Source organism: Elephantulus edwardii, unplaced genomic scaffold (assembly GCF_000299155.1).
Source record: "Elephantulus edwardii isolate Elephantulus edwardi_28Jun2011 unplaced genomic scaffold, EleEdw1.0 scaffold00536, whole genome shotgun sequence".
NCBI lineage: Eukaryota > Metazoa > Chordata > Mammalia > Macroscelidea > Macroscelididae > Elephantulus > Elephantulus edwardii.
Genome location: NW_006400286.1, coordinates 379,723 through 397,149, shown reverse-complemented (window position 1 = coordinate 397,149; position 17,427 = coordinate 379,723). Strand labels below are relative to the sequence as shown.

The 17,427-nt window shown below is 40.2% G+C and overlaps 1 protein-coding gene across 1 annotated transcript in view; it reads left to right on the top strand.

The window, feature by feature from the left end:
- Window positions 1-17,427, top strand: part of LOC102853882 (coiled-coil domain-containing protein 93-like) — a 298,740-nt gene that overhangs the window by 17,892 nt on the left and 263,421 nt on the right. The window contains exon 3 of the mRNA XM_006903207.1: window positions 3,060-3,154. Within this exon, the coding sequence (XP_006903269.1) occupies window positions 3,060-3,154 (95 nt within the window). The remainder of the gene's footprint in view (window positions 1-3,059; window positions 3,155-17,427) is intronic.

Sequence of the window (17,427 nt, the reverse complement as noted above, 5' to 3'; positions counted from 1 at the left end):
TAATCGGGATGTGTGTGTCAGAGGCAATGCGATTGGCACAGGATAGAGCAGAGTTTAGGGCTGTTGTACATAGGGTCGCTATGAGTCACAAACGACTCGACGGCACGTAACAACAACAACAACTTACAGTTTTCTACCCTTATCTTTTAATTTGAAAATTTGACTATGCTATGTCTTGATGTTTTTCTTTTTTGGGTCTGGTCTATTTGGTGTTCGCTGTGCTTTTTGAATGTAGATTTTCTCCTTCTTCAAAATACCAGGGATGTTTTCTTCTAGTACGTCTTTGACAATTTTCTCATCGACTTCTTTGTCACTCCCATGTTTTGGAATTCCAGTCGTACATAACGTTATTCCTTTTAGATGTCATCCCACATGATTTTAATGTTTTGTTCATTTTCTTTACATCTCATCTCTATTATTTCTTCAAGTATGAATCCAGTGAAGTTCTCTCTTGTCTTTCAGCTTACTGACTCTCTGTTCCATCTTTTGAGTTCTATTTTTAAGTCTCACCAGTGTTTTGGACCCTTTTCCCACGCTTTCTTAATATTCTGGATTGCATTTTCTTCTATTTCTGTATTTCTAGTACTGAGTTGGCTGTACTCTTTCTGTCTTACGATTTTTTTAAGCTCTTTCACCTATTTATATAAATTATCAATTCTTCCTATTTTTTTTCCTTCCATAGCTGTTCAAGTTGTTCCTCATCAATATACTTTTTATGGATTGCTATATCTGGGGTATTTGCTCTCCTAATGACTTCCATTGTTTCATCATTTACATCTTCTTCTCTAGCTGTTCACATAACTCCACATCAGCATATTTCTTCTGGTTCTCTCTATCTGGCATCTTCATTGGGTCTGCCTTTTTAGGAGAAGGTTTGGTTTGTTTTTTCATGATGACTGAGGCTGACTGCTGTTTTCTTGACATAATATGAGACTTTTCATAATAGATACTAGGTTGTTATAGGTAGATAATGACCCAGTGTATGGCATTGTTTTGTGAAAGACCGGTATATTGGTGCTCCCCTTTTGGGAAGAATAGTTAACCTGGAGCAGGATGACTATTGCCTACCTGGTCTCTTCCACTTAAGTTTAAAAAAATCCATGTGATGTAGCTAGACAGCAGTATTTCATGCAGAGTACCTGCGATATTGTTGCTCCTAGCGCTGGACAGTAGGGGTGACAGATGAGCCCTCTCCAGGTGGTGGGGCAGTAGGACCTCTAGGCTGGGGGTTTAGTGGTCTAGTGTTCTCGGAGGGACTGCAGTCTAAAACTAGAACCCCTAAACCTGGCAAGCATTGGTGTTGTCACTGGCCTGGGTTTGATTGTGCCTGGGCCTGGCTGCCGCCGTTAGCAGATGCTGGGGAAGTGGTGGCTGGAAGATGCTCTTGGGCCAGCTATGCCACTGAGGCCATGGTGTCTTGCAGCAGAAAGAAGGTAACATCCTCCAATCTTCGCCCTTCTAGACTTCGTGTTCCATTTCCAGTTGTCCTTTCCTATTCTTTTCTGTCTTCTGAGCTTTATCCTGGACAAATGCTTCTTTTTTTCTCATTTGGTTGACTGTTGTGAAGAGTGCGTTCTTCCTGCAGACCACCAGTTAAGTGAAATCACAGGGAGTGATTTCAGTTTCAGGACTGAAGGATGAATAATTGCCATCATATACTGGACAGAGAGAGGCCATTAGTTGCACTTTTGTTGTCTATTTGTAGGCTATTTTAAAACCCTAGTCACTACTTGCCAAACTAGGATTTAGAACATTGTCACTGTAGAATGTTATGCCAATTGACCCTGATGTCTCCCAAAGTTAAGATCCTGAACCCCATGCTCAGTAACTCAATCCCTCCAGGTGTTTCATTATGGCTGATAAGTTTTCATAGTTTTGTCTTCTATTTACTAGAATGTGAATCTGTGTATAGATAAGTATATAAGAGTATCATTTGCCAACCTATGCAGTCATGATTGTAGTCTCATTCACCAGCACATACTTGTTCATCATGCCTATTAGGCTATAAATCCATTTATAGATGAATGTCTGTTCTTCCTGATAATGCCAGATAATTGTGCATTGTAATACTATTTACCTTTGTTGTTTGCAACTGTTCTGAGCCTGACTGTGTCTTCCTTTTCCTTAACATTGGTGTTTCGTTCACCACCCCTTTATTGAATATTTCAAGGATAAGAATCTTTATAGAATCAGACTGCTACGTTTTTGCCCTATGGAATGTTTGGTGGGTTCATACCACTGACTTTTCAGTAAGCTATTCTAACTACTGTGTTAGTATAGATAGTTACTATGTATGTGAACAGAGAAAGAAGGAAAAAAATATGAATACCAATTATTATAATACAGATATAATACAGATTTTAGGTCAGCTAGCCTTAAGTTGAAATATTCTCCAGCTATGTATATAACCTTGGGCATGGTGCTTAGTATCTTGAATTTGTCTCTTCATTTTAAAGGAGAATAACAATGCCTATGTTTCACTCTTCCTGAAAGGGTCAGGTAGCAAATACCTAGTAAGTTGTGCCCACACTACTAATGTCCTTCATGGTGCTGCTTTTCCTCCTTCCCCTTTCCTCACTTGTCTGAGCCTTCATGCTGTTTACAGAATAAATATCAAATAAACCAGTACTTATTTCTAGACAGATTTTTAAGAAAGTGATTGCTTATATATGCACTGATCAACACGCTAGATGTTTGAAATAGTTTATATTAATTTTCAAGTAAGTTTCTCAGTCACATTGACTACCTTTCAAGGGCTAAGTACGCTTGACCAATAGTAATTTCTGTATTGGACTTGAATAGTAAATACATAATTTTTCCATCATTATGGAGAGTTTTACTAGGCAGCTGTAATAACATGTAACAGCAACAGTAGTTTAGAGAAATTATAGTTGACAAGTGAGGAGGATCATTTATGTATCAGTCCTGTCTTTAAAGATATGTAGTTTTTATTTTTACTGAGTCTAGAAGAACTACTTATCATATATCTACCTTCTTTCAGAACTGGTAGAGGAAAACAGGTGTTGTGTTTTTTTTGTGTGTGTGTGTGTGTCTTGCAGGTAGTAGGAGGAATGACTTGGTGCATCACCACTTGCAACTTCGATGTAGATGTTGATTTGCTCTTTCAGGAAAACTCTACAATAGGTCAAAAAATGTAAGTAATTGTGGTTTGCTGTGGAGGAGACTAAAGTGGGAGGAGAGATTAATTTTGTGTGCTGTCTATCAGAAGTTGTACTAGATATTTCACATATTTTAATTTCATAATAATAGATAGCCTCCTTGTTTTACATGATGAAATTGAAACTGAAAATGATCAAGAGAAAGGACATAAAATTAACACATAAAAGTCATTTAATGTTCAAGTTAACCTTCATATTTTTTTCTTGATCAAAGTTGCTATTAATAATTTAAGTGGAAGTTGAATAAGGAAAAAGAATCTTTTTTTATTATTATTATTATTTTTGTGTGCGTGTACCGTCAAATCAGATCTGACTGGTACAGGAGGAGATTGTCCCTCCTTACCCAGCAGAGCATCTGGTGGATTCGAACCGTTCGCCTCTGGGATTGTAGTTGCAGCTCCTTGCCACTAGGCTACCAGAGCTCCCCTGGAAAAAGAATCTTTTATGCCTTTAGGCTCAGTGCCATCAAGAGATGCCACTATGGTATGATGGGAAGACACATCATTATGAAAATATCAGTACTACTGAAAGCAATCTATAGGTATAGTGTAATGTTGATCCAAATTTCACATCATTTGTCAGAGAGATGGAGAAGTAGTTAACAACTTTACATGCAAGAGAAAGAGACCCTGGATATGCAAAGTGCTACTGAAGAAGAACACATAGGAGGCCTTATATTTCTTAATTTCAAAAACTCTTCACAGCCAATGTAATCAAAACATATGTGGTACTGTGACAGATACATAGACATAGACCAGTGAAAGGGAATTGAGAACATGGCAGTAGATCCATCTAACTCCAAAGTACTAATGAAAAATGTTAGTGGTTTTTGGTTTGGTTTTTTTTTTTTTTTTTTGGCTGAGTACAGTGTACTTTATTGATGGTACATGACAAGATGGGCTCTCCAAGCCCCTCCCCTTTCTCAGGGGGATTTAATGGAAGCTTGTATCAAGGATGTGAGATTCTCAGTGTGTGGGAGGATCAAGTTGGGGCAAGGACTCCCCAACAGCTGAGGGTCTCTCTCTCTTCTAGTGCTATTGCTGTGGCTGGTAGTCCAAGGGGCTCTTATTCTTTGGAGGCCATGTGAACCATCAGGTCGACCACCCTGTTGCTGTAGCCAAATTCATTGTCATACCAGGAAATGAGTTTGACAAAGTGGTCGTTTAGAGCAGTGCCACCTCCAGCATCAAAGGTGGAAGAGTGGGTGTCACTATTAAAGTCAGAGGAGACAACCTGGTCTTCAGTGTATCCCAGGATGTCCTTGAGGGGCCCTTCTGATGCCTGCTTTACTACTTTCTTGATGTCACCATATTTGGCAGCTTTCTCCAGACGGCAGGTCAGTTCCACAGCTGACACATTGCGGGTGGGGACACAGAAAGCCATGCTGATAAGTTTCTCATTCAGTTCAGGGATGACCTTGCCCACGGCCTTGGCAGCGCCAGTAGATGCAGGGCATGATGATGTTCTGGGTAGCTCCACGGCCATCATGCCACAGCTTTCCAAAGGGGCCATCCACAGTCTTCTGGGTGGCAGTGATGGCATGGACTGTGGTCATGAGTCCCTCTACAGTGCCGAAGTTGTCATGGATGACCTTGGCCAGGGGAGCCAAGCAGTTGGCAGTGCAGGAGGCATTGCTGACAATCTTGAGAGAGTTGTCATACTTTTCATCGTTCACGCCCATTACAAACATGGGGGCATTGGCAGAAGGAGCAGAGATGATTACCCATTTGGCACCACCTTTCAAGTGAGCCCCAGCCTTCTCCAAGGTTGTGAAGACACCAGTGGACTCCACAACGTACTCAGCACAAGCATCACCCCACTTGATGTTGGTGGGATCGCTCTTCTGGAAGATAGTGATGGCTTTCCCGTTGATGACCAGCTTCCGATTCTCAGCCTTGACAGTGCCATTGAACTTGCCATGGGTGGGATCATATTGTAACATAAAGACCATGTAGTTGAGGTCAATGAAGGGATCATTGATGGCGACAATTTCCACTTTGCCAGAGTTAAAAGCAGTTCTGGTGACCAGGCGCCCAATGTGGCCAAATCCATTTACTCCGACCTTCACCATCATGTCTCAGGGATGTGGCTGAGGCTGCACAAGAAGAGAGGGCAGTCTGGATTGACGAGGAGCAGAGAGCCGAACAATGTTAGTTTAAAGACCAAAGGTACACCTGAGCCAAGCCATGGTATTTTCAGTAGCTTCCTATATATCTGAAAGTTCGACAGTGAATAACCAAAGAAGGATAACCAAAAGAAGAATTGATGCCGTTAAGTTGTAGTGTTGGAGGAAGTGCAATATGGTCTGCCTTTCAGGTAAGTATAGTGAAACTCCATCTCACATATTGGGGCATGTTATCAGTAGGTCCATTCCTTGGAAGAAGGCATCATGCTAGGAAAGGTGGAGGGTCAGACAAAGAGAAGATGACCCTCAGCAGTATGGATTAATAGAGATATTGTTAACAATGGATTTGGGCATGGTAGAGATTGTGAAGTTGGAGCAGGGTAGGGCAAGGTTCAGGTCTGTTCTTCACAAGGTTGCTGTGAGTTGTAGTTGACTGAATGACACATAACAACATGGACAGCTGCTCTTTAACAAAGAGATGAAATCCATTAAATGGAGAAAGACCGACTATTTTGAAAAATGTTGTTAGGTGCTGTTGAGTTGAGTACCACTCATAGTGACCCTGTCAACACAAGATAGTGTCCTGTCTTGTGTCATTTTTACAATGTCTGACACACTCAAGCCAGTTGCTGCAGTCACTGTGTCAGTCCTCCTGGTTAAAGGTTTTCCTCTCCTTCACTGTCCTTCCGCCCTTACAAGCATGATGCCCTTCTCCAAGGAATAGCCTTTCCTAGCAGCATGCCCAAAGTGTGTGAGACAAATCGTCACCATCCCTGCCTCCAAGGAGCACTGTCTGCACCTTTTCTAAGACCTAGCAGTCCATAGGCAGTATAGTGCTTAAAAAACTTGATATTTATTAGTAGAAATTTGAAACAGGATCCATGCCTTATACCATAAATGGAAACTAACTCAAGATGACCCAAAGACCTAAATGTGAAGCCTAGAACTATAAAGGTCATTGATGAAATTGGGACAAACTTAGGGGCCCTATTCAGTGGTATAAATAGACCATCAGACATTGATTGAAAATACACGGTCATTAGAAGATAAACTAGAATTTTGACTTTCAGAAAATCAAATCTTTATGTACATACAGTTCTCCCCCCAAAAGTAAAAAGAGACCCTACATATTTGGAAAACATATTTGGCAGTGGCATATCTGACAAGCAACTAATAACTGAAATTTATAGAAAACTCTTAGTACTACAAAAAGAAAAAGACAAACAAGGCAACTTAAAAATAGGGCATGAAAAGACACTTCACTGAAGAAGGCATTCAGATAGCCAACAAACATCCAAAGAAATGCTCAAGATCATTAGCTATTTTTTGTCATGTGCCATCTTCAAGTCCAGCTCATGGTAACTCTGTCCATCAGATCTAAATGTGCCTGAATTCTTTGACATACAAGCTGCTTGTTATGTGTTATTGAGACTCCTGTGACTCATAGCAACCCTATGTACAACAGCTCTGAAGCCTGCCCTATCCTGAGCCAGTTTCACTGACACCTACCCCCATTACCCTAGTTACTTTGAAATCCATCTCATCTGTCTTCCTCTTCTGTGCTGTCCCTTTTGGCCACATGCCCAAAGTATGTGAGACAGAGCTTCAGAATCCTTGCCTCCAAGGAGAAGCTTGGTTTCATCTTTTCCAAGACAGACCTGTTTTTTCTCTTGGTGGTCCAGGGCATGTTCCACACTCTGCTCTAGCACCACAACTCAAAGACATCCAATCTTCTTTGGTCATCCTTAGTCATGTTCCAACTCTCTGATGCATAGCAAGTAATTGCAAAGACCAAGGCCTCAATCAAGTGCATCTTAGTCTCTAGACTAACATCATTGGTTCTCAGTTCTCTAGAGAAGTCCCGGAAAACAGATTTTCCTAATGTAACTCATATTTTAATTTCCTGACTGCTGGTGCAAGTGTTTATTGTGGAGCCAAAAGCTGAAATTGCAAACAACCTCAATCTCTTCTTCATCTCTTGTGCTGCTGACATTTGGCCCAGTGGTGAGAATCTTTGTCTTTTTTGATGCTGAGCTTTAATCAATATTGAAGACATCCTTGACTTTCTGTAGCAAACACAAATTAAAACAGACATTCTCTCACCATAGCAATAGTAGTAAAGTTCTGTAAAACCAAAAAAGCCTACATGCTAGCCAGATTATGGAGAGATTAGAATATTCATACACTGATGGTGGTGGTGTGGAATACTTTGGAGTCGTAACCAACCCATAGCTGACCCTCCAATAGATTTTCAAAGTCAGTTTAATTGATAGGGAGGGATTGCCCATTTTTCTTCTGTGGAGCTGCTGATGAATACTAACTATGTTCCCTTGGGATTATAGCATAGCTTTTTACCAGTAGGCCACCAGTAGGATAACAGTTTAACTCTTCCTTAAAAAGTTGGAAATAGAAATATCATTTGACCCAAGAACCCCACTACAAGATGTGTATCCTAAAGAAATAAGATCTACCACATGAGCAGCTGCATTATTTACAATGACAGAGTGAAACCCAAGTGTTCAGCAACAGATAAATGGATAAAGAAATGACAATGCATACATAATGGAATGTTATGCAACACTAAAGAATAATGAAAAATTCACCACATAAATAGATAAATCTAGAAGATTTTATGCTGAGTGATATGTGTCAGTTATAAAAGGACAGATATTGTATGAGTTTACTCTTGAAAACTAAAGAATAGTTTACACATAGAATCATTCTTGGATATTTAAGAGATGAGAAGGGAGAGAGGGGAGAAAAATCAGGAAATAGATACTGAGATGGATGAAAGGAAAGGCAGTATACAATAAAGAAATGATCAGTAATACCACTAAAGAAAGGGAAGATACAGAGAGGTACACAACAAATAGAGTCAGTAAAAGTATGCAATGTTAGCAATAATAGCAACAATATATACAAATCTATAAGCAGATATATAGATGAACTGATAAGGACAGGTAAGGTACTACACTCACAATAGATTTGGCAGATGATATTTCTACATTTATATTGTTTTTATGTGCTGTTGAGTTGCATGTGACTCACAGTGACCCTATTGTATACAACAGCCCTGAAACCTGCTCTATCCTGTGCCAACTTTACTGTCTTTAACACACCTACCCTCATTACCCCAATCACTCTGTCAATCCATCTCATTAATGGTCTCCCTCTCTTTCTCTGTCCCTCCACCCTTCCAAGCATGAAGTCCCTCTCCAAGGATTGGTCCCCCCTTGCAGCATGCCCAAAGTATGCCAGATAAAGCCTCATAGTCCTTACCTCCAAGGAGCAGCCTGATTTTACCCTCTCAGGGATGAACCTGATTGGTACATTCAGTACTATTCTCCATCATCATAGTTCAAAGGCATCAGTTCTCTATCATCCCTAGTTATTGTCTAGCTCTCTTGATATGCATAGCAAGCAATTTGCAAAGACTATGGTGTACATCAGATACATCTTTAGTCTCTAGATTGACGTCGTTGCTCTTTAGTACTCTGGAGAGATCCCTGACAGCCAACTTTCCCAATGCAGATTGTCTCTTGATTTCCTGTAGCCAAGCAAACTAAAGCTGTTAACAATCTCAGTCTCTTCACCATCTATCATAAAGCTGCCAAACAGCCCAATGGTGAGAATCTTTGTTTTCTTGATATTGATATTCAATCCATATTGAAGGCTGCAGTCCTTGATTTTCTGTAACAAGCACTTCAGGTCCTCCCCAGTTTTAGCAAGAAGGGTTGTTTCATCTGCATAACACAGGTTATTGACAAAACTTCCTCCATCCTGATGTCACATTTCTCCTCATACAGCCCAGCCTTCCGGATGATCTGTTCTGCATATAAATTGAGAAGGTATGGAGCTAGGGCACATCCCTGGCATATACCCTTCCCGATATTGAACCATGCAGTGTCTCCTTGCTCTGTTCTGACGACTGCCTCCTGGTCCAAGTATAGGTTTCGCATAAGCACAATCAAATGATTTGAGATTCCCATTCTTCTCAGAGTTAGACACAGTTTGTTGTGCTCCACACAGTCAAATGTCTTTGCATAGTCAATGAAATACAAATAGACATTCCTCTGGTACTCTCTGCTTTCAGCCAAGATCCATCTATTGTATATTATTAAGAAATCTGACCATATTGCTAACCCAAAGGCACAGTTTGAATCTGCCAACTGCTCTGTGGAAGAAAAAGAAGCAATCTCCTCCCTTGCAAATAACTGCCTCTGAAAAGCCACTAGGTGTAAGTTGGTTCCGACTCAGTGGTCATAACAACAACAGAAATTTATCTGTAACAAAGCCAACAAGAGGCAAAACCCTGTAAGCTTCTTATCATAACCAAACACTCTGATGAAATGAGTTGCTGGTTTTGGGTCTTGGGGAGAACATCAAGGTCAGTGATCTTAACAATTTATAAAGACAGCATTTTACACCTTGTTTCAGTGGGTAGCAACTGACCTTGTAAAAGCTTTTCTTAAAATTTATTTACATATAATCATTCATATATATTATGTTTCACTCATGCACATACTGTTTTATACAGTCATTCCAGTACATTGTATAGTCTCTAATTATTATTTATCAGTGCCCTTTCTCATCAGATCCCCATTGCATTTGCATGTTCTTTCACCTCTCCACATCACTGCACATTCTTAAAAGCTTTTGAGGAGCCATTTATTGTGCAGCTGTTGGTATCTCTGGACAAAGAAGAGGGAAGAAAAGCAAAAATGTATAGAAAAAATTAGTCCAGAGCACTAATTAATTATTCAAACCCCAACTTTCATTACCTTAAGACCAGGAGAATTGATGCCTTTGAAGTTGGTGTTAGAATACCGAATATCCCATGGACTGCCAAAACCCAAAAAGTCTTAGAGAAGCTGCAGTTACAGTGTTCTTTGGAGGCAAAAATGTTTAAACTTCACCTTATATACTTTGGGCATATTGCTAGGAAAGGTTACACATTGGAGAGGAACATCATGCTTTGGAAGGTGGAGGGACAGTGAAAGAGAAGATCCTCAGCCAGGTGGATTGGCAAAGTGACTGCAGCAGTGGGCTCAAGTGCGTCAGACTTTGTGAGAATTACACAGGATAGGATAGGGATTTAATCTGTTGTTCATGGGGCCATTATGAGTTGTACTTGACTCGATACCTAATAACAAAAACAAGACCAGAACTAGATCACTGCTGATCCCTTCTGAAAGGAATCATAGAAGATGATTCTGGATAAAGTGGTACAAGATATGGAACAAAACTCAAAAAAGTATAACTTACTGCTAAAGTAAAAGAGATGAAGACTCAAAGGGCAGGTCAAGGGATAAAGTATGATGAAATGTGCAAAGAGTTACAGTTAGAAAATAAAAAGAGAAGAACTTGCTTAGCCTTTCTTAAGCTGAATGAACTGAAAAACAAATTCAGGCCTGGAGTTGGAATATGGAGAGGTGCTATGGGGAAAACTTGAGTGAGCCAGGGAGTATCAAACAAAAATGGACGGAATACACAAAAAAGATGGAAGGACTATATAGAGTCATTGGACCAAAAAGAATTGGCTGACACAGAACCATTTTAGGAAGTAGCACATGATGAAGAACCAGTGTCAATGAAGGAAGAAGTTCAAGCTGAACTGAAGGCGTTGGCCAAAAATAAAGCCTTAGGAATTGATGGAATACTAATTGGCATATTTTAACAAACAGATTCACCTTTGAATGTGTTTACCAGGCTGTGCTAAGAAATCTGGAAGATGGCTACCTAGCCTGCTCACTGGAAGAGTTCCATTTTGTTCTCATTCCCAAGAAAGGTGATCCAGCAGAATGTGGAAGCTGTTGATTACTAATATCACATGCAAGCAAAATATTGCTAAAGATATTTTAAAAAGCTTAAAGCAGTGCATTGACAAAAGTGCCAGAAATTCAAGCAGGATTAAGAGGCTGTGACATCAGGGATATAATTGCTGATGTCAGATAGATCTTGGATGAAAACAGAGAATACCGGAAGGATGTCTGTGTTCTATTGACTATGCAAAGGCATTTGATTGTGTGGATCATAACAAACTGGCTAACATTGGGAAGAATGAGAAAGTCAGAACATTTAATTTTGCTTATCGGAAACCTATACCTAGGAGCCGTTCTTCTAACAGAGCAAGGGAACACTGCATGGTTTAAAAATCAAAAAAAGTATGCAGTATCCTTTATACCTATTCAATCTGTATGTTTAACAAATGATTGAGAAGCTGCATATTATAATGAATAATGTGGCATCAGAATCAGGAAGACTTAAAGTAACCTGCTTTATGCAGATGACACAACCTTGTTTGCTGAAAGTGAGGAAGACTTGAAATGCTTCAAGCACAATATCAAAGACTATAGCCTTCAATGTGAATTACATCTCAACATCAGGAAAAGAAAAATCCTTACTACTGGGCATTATAGGCAGCGTCATGATAGATGGGGGGGGGGGAAGGTTGAAATTGAAAATAATTTCATCTTTGATCTTTTCAATCACTTCAGTTATTTTCTCTGCATCTAAGTATTGGATAATAAGGATGACAACTCAGCCTTTTTGTTGTGATATTGAAGAAGAGTGCTGAATAACTTATGGACTATCAAAAGAATAAACAAATATGTCTTATACAAAGTACAACAGGGTGCTCCTTAGAGACAAGGGTGGTGAAACTTAGTCTCACATATTTTCGACATGCTGCTAGGAGAGGCCAGTTTTTTAAAAAGGACATCATGTTGGGAAAGGTGGAAGGTCAGTGAAAGAGAAGACAACTCTCAGTAAGGTGCAATTGGAGTAATGGCCTCAAGTTTGTCAGAGCTGATTAGGATGACACAGGATAGAACAAGGTTCAGATCTGTTGTCCATAGGGGCACTATGGGTTGTAGTCTGGTATCTAAAAATAACAGACTTACTTCTGTGATAGAAACTGGTGGAAACCCTGTGACTGTGACCTTTGTCACTCTTAGAACCTGAAATATGACTCAGCTATGTGGTTCAGCCTTCAACCAAGCAATAGACAGGCTTATGAGATGGTAAGTGATACCAGGAAGGCACTCACTTCTTAGAATAACAAACCATATAGGATCAGAAGAGCACCATTTTCTCAGGAATGAATCCCAAAAGTCAGGAAGAGGTAGACTAGAAGGATCAATGGAAATGGGAAATACAGAGGAAGTGATAGGTGTGTCTTGCATTGTAGTTATTGTAATTTATATTGCGGAACCAAGTGTGTATACATGATTGAATGAATACCAATTTTCTTTGTAAACTTTCACCCAGATCACTATTAAAGAAGATGATGAAGAAAAAGAGGAACCTGCAGCATGAACACCTTAAAGAATTAACTGATGGTACCCCATTTTGGAAATTGTGAGGATGGCAAAGGATAGGGCAGGTTTTAGATCTGTTTATCGGCTCGATATGAGTTACAGTCAACTGGATGAAACATAACAGCAATCCCACCCAGTCTCTTGCACCTCATCAGGGAATACTTAGCAGTTCAAGAGATTATCTCGGATACACAGTTTTGTGATGTGAACTTGGACAAAATTCTGGGCCCATTTCTTTATCTGTGTAAATGATTTTTGACCTCACATATGTATGATCTTGACTTTTCTTAATTTTTTATTACTTTTCCCACAAAAAGACCTTTCAAAAGAAATAAAGATGCTTTATAAAAATGCATATGAAATAAGATAACCACTTGGAAAATGATAGGAAGGAGAAGCAAAGGGAAGAATGTGAACACTGAAGATAGTGTTAGAAGTACTCTGCCTCAGGAGCCCATTAACCTGTACTGAGCCTGATAGTCCTCTGCACACTCTAGAGACTGGTTTTCCTGCTTTCCTGTTAGTGCCGTCATTTTCTATTACCACTGAGCCCTATAGTCACATTTCCATAAATAAGGCTTCAAGCTCACAGCTGAGTTCATCAGCGGCACACATTTACTTGGCATCTGTGTTCATATACTTGCATGTAAATTAATTATTGAATTTTCACAACAACCTTTGAATAGTCGGGACAGTGATAAGCTTTTGTTTTATAAGGTATTGAACTAGAGAGACTTGCCAGAGTAGTCACAGACTGAGTATTAAAACTAGAACTTAGACCCGTTCACTTTTCTGTTTGTAGTGGAGGAAGGAACTCAACTGAGCATTCTTAACAGTTAAAGTAATGAAACTAATCACCTGCAATGATAAGTGGCTGTGCTAAAATTTTAGGCTAGGAAAGCTACCTGGTGATATTTGCAGTTACTCCATGCCCTGAATTTTAGAAGTTTAAGATCTCTACATCAACCACATGGGTTATTGTTACAGGCAGTCAACTCGAAACTGACTCATGGTTGACCCTACAGCAGGTTTTCAGACATTAAATCGTACAGGAGATTGCCTTTCTTTCATGGAACAACTGGTGAGTTCAAACCACTTGCTTTGGGGTTGAGAGTGTAATTCCTTACCCACTAGGCCACCAGGGCTCCTTCCACCAAAGAGAAGTTGGTGGATTCTTCAGAAGTCTTTCTGACTCATGATGGAAAAGTTCTAGAAAGAAAGGGGGGAAGGGGGACTGTAACCAAACTCAGAAACACTTAAAAAAAAATCTAGATTTATTGGTGTTGCAGAAACTAATCCTGAGACTATATAACCCACTTCCAGGGATGAACTTTCATTTAAGCATTGCTATGTTCATTGATACAGTTACTAGGGCAATGAGGATAGGTGTATTGGAGTCCTTGAGAATGGCTCAGGGCAGATCAGGCTTCAAATGTGCAAGGAACTGGAGTCTGAAAATCGAAGGGGCTGAACTCGTTCAGGACTTCTTAAGCTGAAGGAACTAAAGAACAAACTCAAAGCCTTGAGTTGCAATATTTAAGGATACTATAGGTAGACTATTGGATGATCCAGGAAGTATTAAAAGAAGATGGAAAGAGTATACATAGTCACTGTACCAAAAGGAATTGAATGACACAAAAGAATTAAAAAACAACAACAAAAATCAACATATGATCAAGAGGCGTTTGGTGATGGAGGAAATTCAGACTGTTCTGACGGACTTGGGCAAAAATGAAGTCCCAGGAATTGATGGAATGCCAGTTGACATATTTTAACAAACAGATGCTGCCTTGGACAGGCTCAGCAGGTTATGCCAAGAAATCTGGACGACAACTACTTGGCCAACTGACTAGAAGAGGCCCATATTTATTCCCATTCCAAAAAAAAGTGACCTATAAGAGTGTGGAAATTATCATATTATGACAGTCATATCACATGCAAAATCCTGCTGAAGACTTATCTAGAAATGACTAGAACAAGTACATAGACAGAACTACCAAAAATAAAAGCTGGGTTTAGAAGAGGCTGTGTCACTAAAGACATTATCGTCAGTGTCAGATGGATCTTAACAGAAAGCAGAGAATCAGAGGGCTATTTATCTGTATTTCATTGACTATACAAAGGCCTTTGCCTGTGTAGATCACAATAAATTGTGATTACTGTTGAGGAGAATGGAAATCCCAGTCCACTTGATTGTGCTTATGTGAAACCTCTACATGGACCAGGAAGCAGTCCTCGGAACAGAGCAGGGAAGCACTGCATGGTTCAAAATCAGGAAGGGAGTTCATCAGGGATGTATCCTTGTCGGCATACCTTTTTAATCTATATACATAACAGATCATATGAGAGGCTGGACTTTATGAGGACGAATGTAGCATCAGGATTGGAGAAAGACTCATCATTAATCTGCGTTACACAGATGACACATCCCTGCTTGCAGATACTGAGGAGGATGTGAAGCACTTGGGACAGAAGGTCAAGGAATGTAGTTTGAATATGTAGAATATGGTTTGAAGCTCAGCATCAAGAAAAGGAAGATTCTCACCTTTGGGCCAATTGGCAGCATCGTGATGGATAGAAAAGAGATTGAAGTTGTTAGTAGTTACAGCTTGTTCGGCTCCACAATCAGTACTTTTGGCACCAGCAGTCAGGAAATCAAAAGATGAATTGCGTTAGGTAAATCTGCTGTCAGGAACCTTTCCAGAGTACTGAGAAGCAAGTGTCAGTTTAGAGACTAAGGTATCCAGTCCATCGTCTTTGCAGTTATTTGGTATTTATGCATCAGAGAGCTAAGGATGACAGAAGAATAGAGAGGCCTTTGAGTTGTGGTGCTGAAGAAGTCTTGAACATATCGTGGACTGCCAAGAAAACAAATAGGTATGTCTTGGAGAGGATAAAACCAAGTCACTCCTTGGAGGCTAGGATTTTGAAGCTCTGTATCAGATACTTTGGGCAAGTGGCCAAGAGAGACCAGTCCTTGGAGAAGGGCATGATGCTCAAAGGGTGGAGGGACAGAGCAGGAAAGGTAGACCTGGGATGAGATGGATTGATGCTATAACTAGGGCAGTGGGGTAGGTATATTGGAGTTAGTGAGACTGACTCAGGACAGGGCAAGTTTCAGAGCTATTGTACATAGGGTCACTGTTGAGTTGCAGGCCACTTGACAACATATAACAACTACATAAAGTGAATAATAATACCAGGAAGAAATTAGTCCTCAGTCCAGTCAACCACAAGAGGCCGAAAGGGCACCGTTTGCTCAGAAAACAGCTCAGAAATCAAAGGGCAGGAACAGAAGACAGATGAAACTAAGAACCACCAGGGAGGAAGTGTGAGATTACACTGAGGGAATGAATTATAGCCAGTGTCGTGAAACAAAATGTCTATAAATTGTTGAATGGAAAAGGAATTTTCTCTGAAAACTTTCAGAGTATGATTTAAAAAAAAAAGATGGAGGTTGTGGGAATCTTTTCCTTTTTTCCCCTGATCCCAGCTTGCCTGTGTGCACATCAAGCAGTGTTGGTGCCTTTAGCTCTTTCAGACTTGGTGGCATTATTTCTGGGAAGCAGATGTAAGAGGACTATAAACCTTGAAATGCTGTGAGTATCCATCCCTTTTGGCCATTGTAAACTGGGTGTCTAGGTTGTCTCTGGGCAGTGCCAGGGAGAAGAACTTCTGAAAGTAGGGACTAACAGACGTGTAGCAATTAAGAGGGGGAATGTCTCTTGTTTAACCATAGTGTGATGAAGAGGCAAGGTGTCTGTCCCTTTATGTGTAAATAGTTAAAACTTGCACAGAGGAGAGATACAAAAGCAGGCTTGGTAATTTCTTCATTTGCTGCAGCTTAGATCTTGGAGAATAGGACTAACACCATTTTCTTCCCTTTAGAAGTCAATGAAGTTAATTAGTAAGGCATGGAAGTCAAAATAAAAATACTTTTTTTTTTTAGAAAAAAGAATTAAAATAACAAAAATAAAAAAGAAATGTTACTAGATGGGTTTGCTGTTGTTTCTATTCTATCAAATTTCTCCATCCCCAGGCATGGCTGAACCACCACAGGTTTTTTTCACAGCAGTGGGCCACTCATGTCAGATGGCACATCTGACTGGAACAGACAGAAAGGAACATCTTTGTTCTCAATGTTGTTGTGACATGCTATTGAATTGCCTCTGACTTACAGAGACTCTACACACATCCTGCCCTATCCTGTATCTCCAACACATCTAACCCCATTATCCCAGTTCCATCTCCTCCAGGGTCTTCCCCCCTCAACCCTTCCAAGCATGACATCCTTCAAGAACTGCTCCCTCCTAGCAATGTGCCTGGAACAAGTGAAATGGAACGTTAAAATTCTTGCTTCTAAGGAGCAACTTGGTTTCACCCTCTCCAAGAAAGATCTCTTTGTTTTCTTGGTGGTCCCTGGAATGCTCAAGGCTTCTCCAGCACCATAACTCATAGGCATTCCTTCTTCTGTCATCCTTAGTCATTGTCCAGCTCTCTAGTGCATAGTAAGTAATTGCAAAGACTGTGGTCTGGATCAGACATACTTTAGTCTCCAGGCTGACATCGTCACTCTTCAGCACTCTGGAGGGGTCCCTGACAACAGATTTTCCCCAATGCAGTTTGTCTTTTGATTTCCTGACTGACAGCTGGTGTCAAGAGTTTTGATTGTGGAACCGAGCAGTCTGAAATTCTTAACATTCGCAGTCTCCATCCATCTATCTTAGTACTGCTGTTTGGCCCAGTGGTGAAAATCTTTGTCTTCTTGATGTTGAGCCTCAGTCCATATTGAAGACTGTAGTCC